General features: G+C 43.2%; 1 protein-coding gene and 1 long non-coding RNA gene across 4 annotated transcripts in view; one reads left to right on the top strand and one right to left on the bottom strand.

Moving 5' to 3' along the window:
* The window catches only part of LOC138021797 (ephrin-A4-like), an 11,195-nt gene extending 10,228 nt beyond the window's left edge, over positions 1 to 967 (bottom strand). The window contains exon 1 of the mRNA XM_068868803.1: positions 651 to 967. Coding sequence (XP_068724904.1) covers positions 651 to 763 — 113 coding nt within the window. The 5' untranslated portion in view covers positions 764 to 967. The remainder of the gene's footprint in view (positions 1 to 650) is intronic.
* Positions 1 to 2,500, top strand: part of LOC138021798 (uncharacterized) — a 27,826-nt gene that overhangs the window by 23,141 nt on the left and 2,185 nt on the right. For all 3 annotated transcript variants that reach the window (XR_011126445.1, XR_011126447.1, XR_011126446.1), the window contains 3 exons: positions 1,152 to 1,281; positions 1,965 to 2,080; positions 2,151 to 2,500. The exon at positions 2,151 to 2,500 is cut by the window's right edge and continues 2,185 nt beyond it. This is a non-coding gene — a long non-coding RNA (uncharacterized lncRNA). The remainder of the gene's footprint in view (positions 1 to 1,151; positions 1,282 to 1,964; positions 2,081 to 2,150) is intronic.

Below are 2,500 nucleotides of genomic sequence, written 5' to 3'. Positions count from 1 at the left end.
TGTCGCAGCGTTTTAAAACATGTTTTAAAATGCTACGACATTTTTTCTGGCGTACACAACAATCGTAAATCATGTCGTGGGCCTGTCGTAAGCCGTTGTCGCATGCGACAAAGTCGTACCGTGTAAATCGGCCCTTAAAATGCTACGACATTTTTTCTGACGTAGACACAACAATCGTAAATCACGTCGTGGGCCTGTCGTAAGCCGTTGTCGCATGCGACAAAGTCGGACCTTATACAAAATCGAACTATCGAGACAAACATGCCAGTTAATAATACTGCTAAGAAGCAGTGTTGAACTGGGGAAAACATTTGAAAGAAAATCTGAAGCTAAGGAGATGGCAAATATTAAAAGAACTTCCTTTCAGTTTAGGCGACACAAGTGTCGTATAAACCACTACGACAATTTATTCCAGAAATCTGTTCTCTTCAAAGAACGAAATCAATTCGCCTAGAGATTTTACTCCTTGCTTCTAAGTTGCAAGAAACTGTGTGGAGTGTAGGAAACGCGCCGGGCAAACACAGATTAGACTATTGTACAGGCTCAGAGAACGGATACAATAATAGCTAATAATGTGGCATGATTTCGGAGGTTTTACGAGTGTTTGCGAATGATGCCGATACAAAACGAAACAGACTAAACAGACTCACCGTGGATTTTGATGGTTCCAAAGTATTGATGGATAGAACTTCCCATACACGAGCTCAAGAAGAAACGGCAAGACGAGGGAGAAATAAAGCCGTTTTCCATGTTGTGTTATCATTGTAACCCTTATGTGTCACAGCTGATCGTGTTGAAGCTCGCTGACTAGACGTGAAAACAGCCCAGAGGTGTTTTTGTAAGCTTTTAGAGCTCTTAGTCTCAAAGGTCGCAGTGTTATCGAGACGTGCTATCACACCAGAGACGCCCACAAACGCTGCAGCTTGAAACCGAATTTCATTGTTCCAGAAAACACTGGCGTATATTCAAGTATCGTATTGCCTTCCTTGCTTATGATTGGTCAAAAATAAGTCGGGCGGTTGTGAGCTAGTTTGGCGCCAACGTTCGCCAGACCGTTCGCCAACGTATCTTACAGTTATCTGTTATATGGTTTCCGGTTTTTTAGTCTCAAACAAAGCTTCTAACTCCTTATTCCTGTATTTTAAAACTAGGAGTTTCAGTTTGAAAGTGTGTGCTGGCGTGGAAACTGGGAGCAGTCTGGTATTTTTTTAAACAACTGCAAGTTTTTGAAGCAAGAGGGTACCGGAAATGTGCTTGAAAGTATTAAAAGAGCGAAGAAAGGTGTGCATATCTTTAGCCTGTGTGGCAGGCGTTACTATTTTATACGCAAAAGGATAATTTCAAAAAAATGGCATGTCAGTTCATTTTTTGCATTTAAACTTCTGTTCTTCTGAAATTTCTGGCCCCTTTCCAGCAAACGAGTTACCTTTTGAGAAATGCTGAGCGTAGTTGAGCAAACGACAATTTAAGTTTATTGCCGTGCTTGAGAATAGACTGCGAGCAGTCTCACATTTTTCTTTGACATAGTAGAGCGCGCGATTGCGTGACACACCTGGTTTTTACCACTAATTTGCATAAAATGATAATTTCGTGCGTGCCTCTGAGAAAAGAAGGACGACTGCTCATGGTCTAGCTCGAGAACTGATTTTCTCTTCGCTCAACGGTTGAAGACGTTGAAGAACAATTTGACTCGGTGGTCAAATGTAAGAGGTTCAAAGACTGAACATGTAGGGTACGGTTGAATGATGATCAATGACGATCCACTGGAAAAGGCTGTCACGTTGTCACGCGGATTCCCTTCCGAGTGCACGTGACGTCATCACGGGTATCAATACCCCGGATTGTAGACATGATAACACCACAATCGACTGCGCATGCTTCCGATCTTAATCAAGAATAGGCTGCTGCCTCGCTAAGGCTCGCCAGCAATTAGTTGTTAACCTTTCTGGTGTTTCTGTCCATAGCTAGTGAATCATATGCATAGCCAAGCGATGTACCCACTCACAATCATGACTGGCATATCTACGCACAACTGATATTGTGTTGGCGATACTGTAAGATGCTGCAACGCCGAAACCGTGTAAGTCGTCGTTAAGTTTGCACCGTTCCTTTCTTTTCATTCTTAAAATCTCTTTTTCTTTTATTATTAGTATACCGGCGGCTTCTCTCAATCTCCAACGAGGGCGTGCCCTGTGGGATAGTGTGTGTTGTAGTATTTCAACAAACGAGACCCGTGCGTCTCTTCTAAACCTCAGCTTCCGTGTTCACTGACACACGACAAAACACCGGAACGACCTTTCAAGAAAGTACTCTTTGCAGACAAGTGATGAAAGAAAGCTACTAGGTGGCTCAAACCAGTTTCAACAATTTCAAGAGACCTTGTTATTAGAAGGAGGCAGTGTGGCCCAGTGGTTAGAGCGCTTGCCTTGAGATCCGGAGATCCCGGGTTCAAGACCCGCTCTGACCACTCGTTGAATTTGATCCTGGTAGTCCCTGGTTC

Source organism: Montipora capricornis, chromosome 10, assembly GCF_036669925.1.
Source record: "Montipora capricornis isolate CH-2021 chromosome 10, ASM3666992v2, whole genome shotgun sequence".
NCBI classification, from domain to species: Eukaryota; Metazoa; Cnidaria; class Anthozoa; order Scleractinia; family Acroporidae; genus Montipora; species Montipora capricornis.
This window is presented reverse-complemented; position numbering and strand designations above follow the sequence as displayed.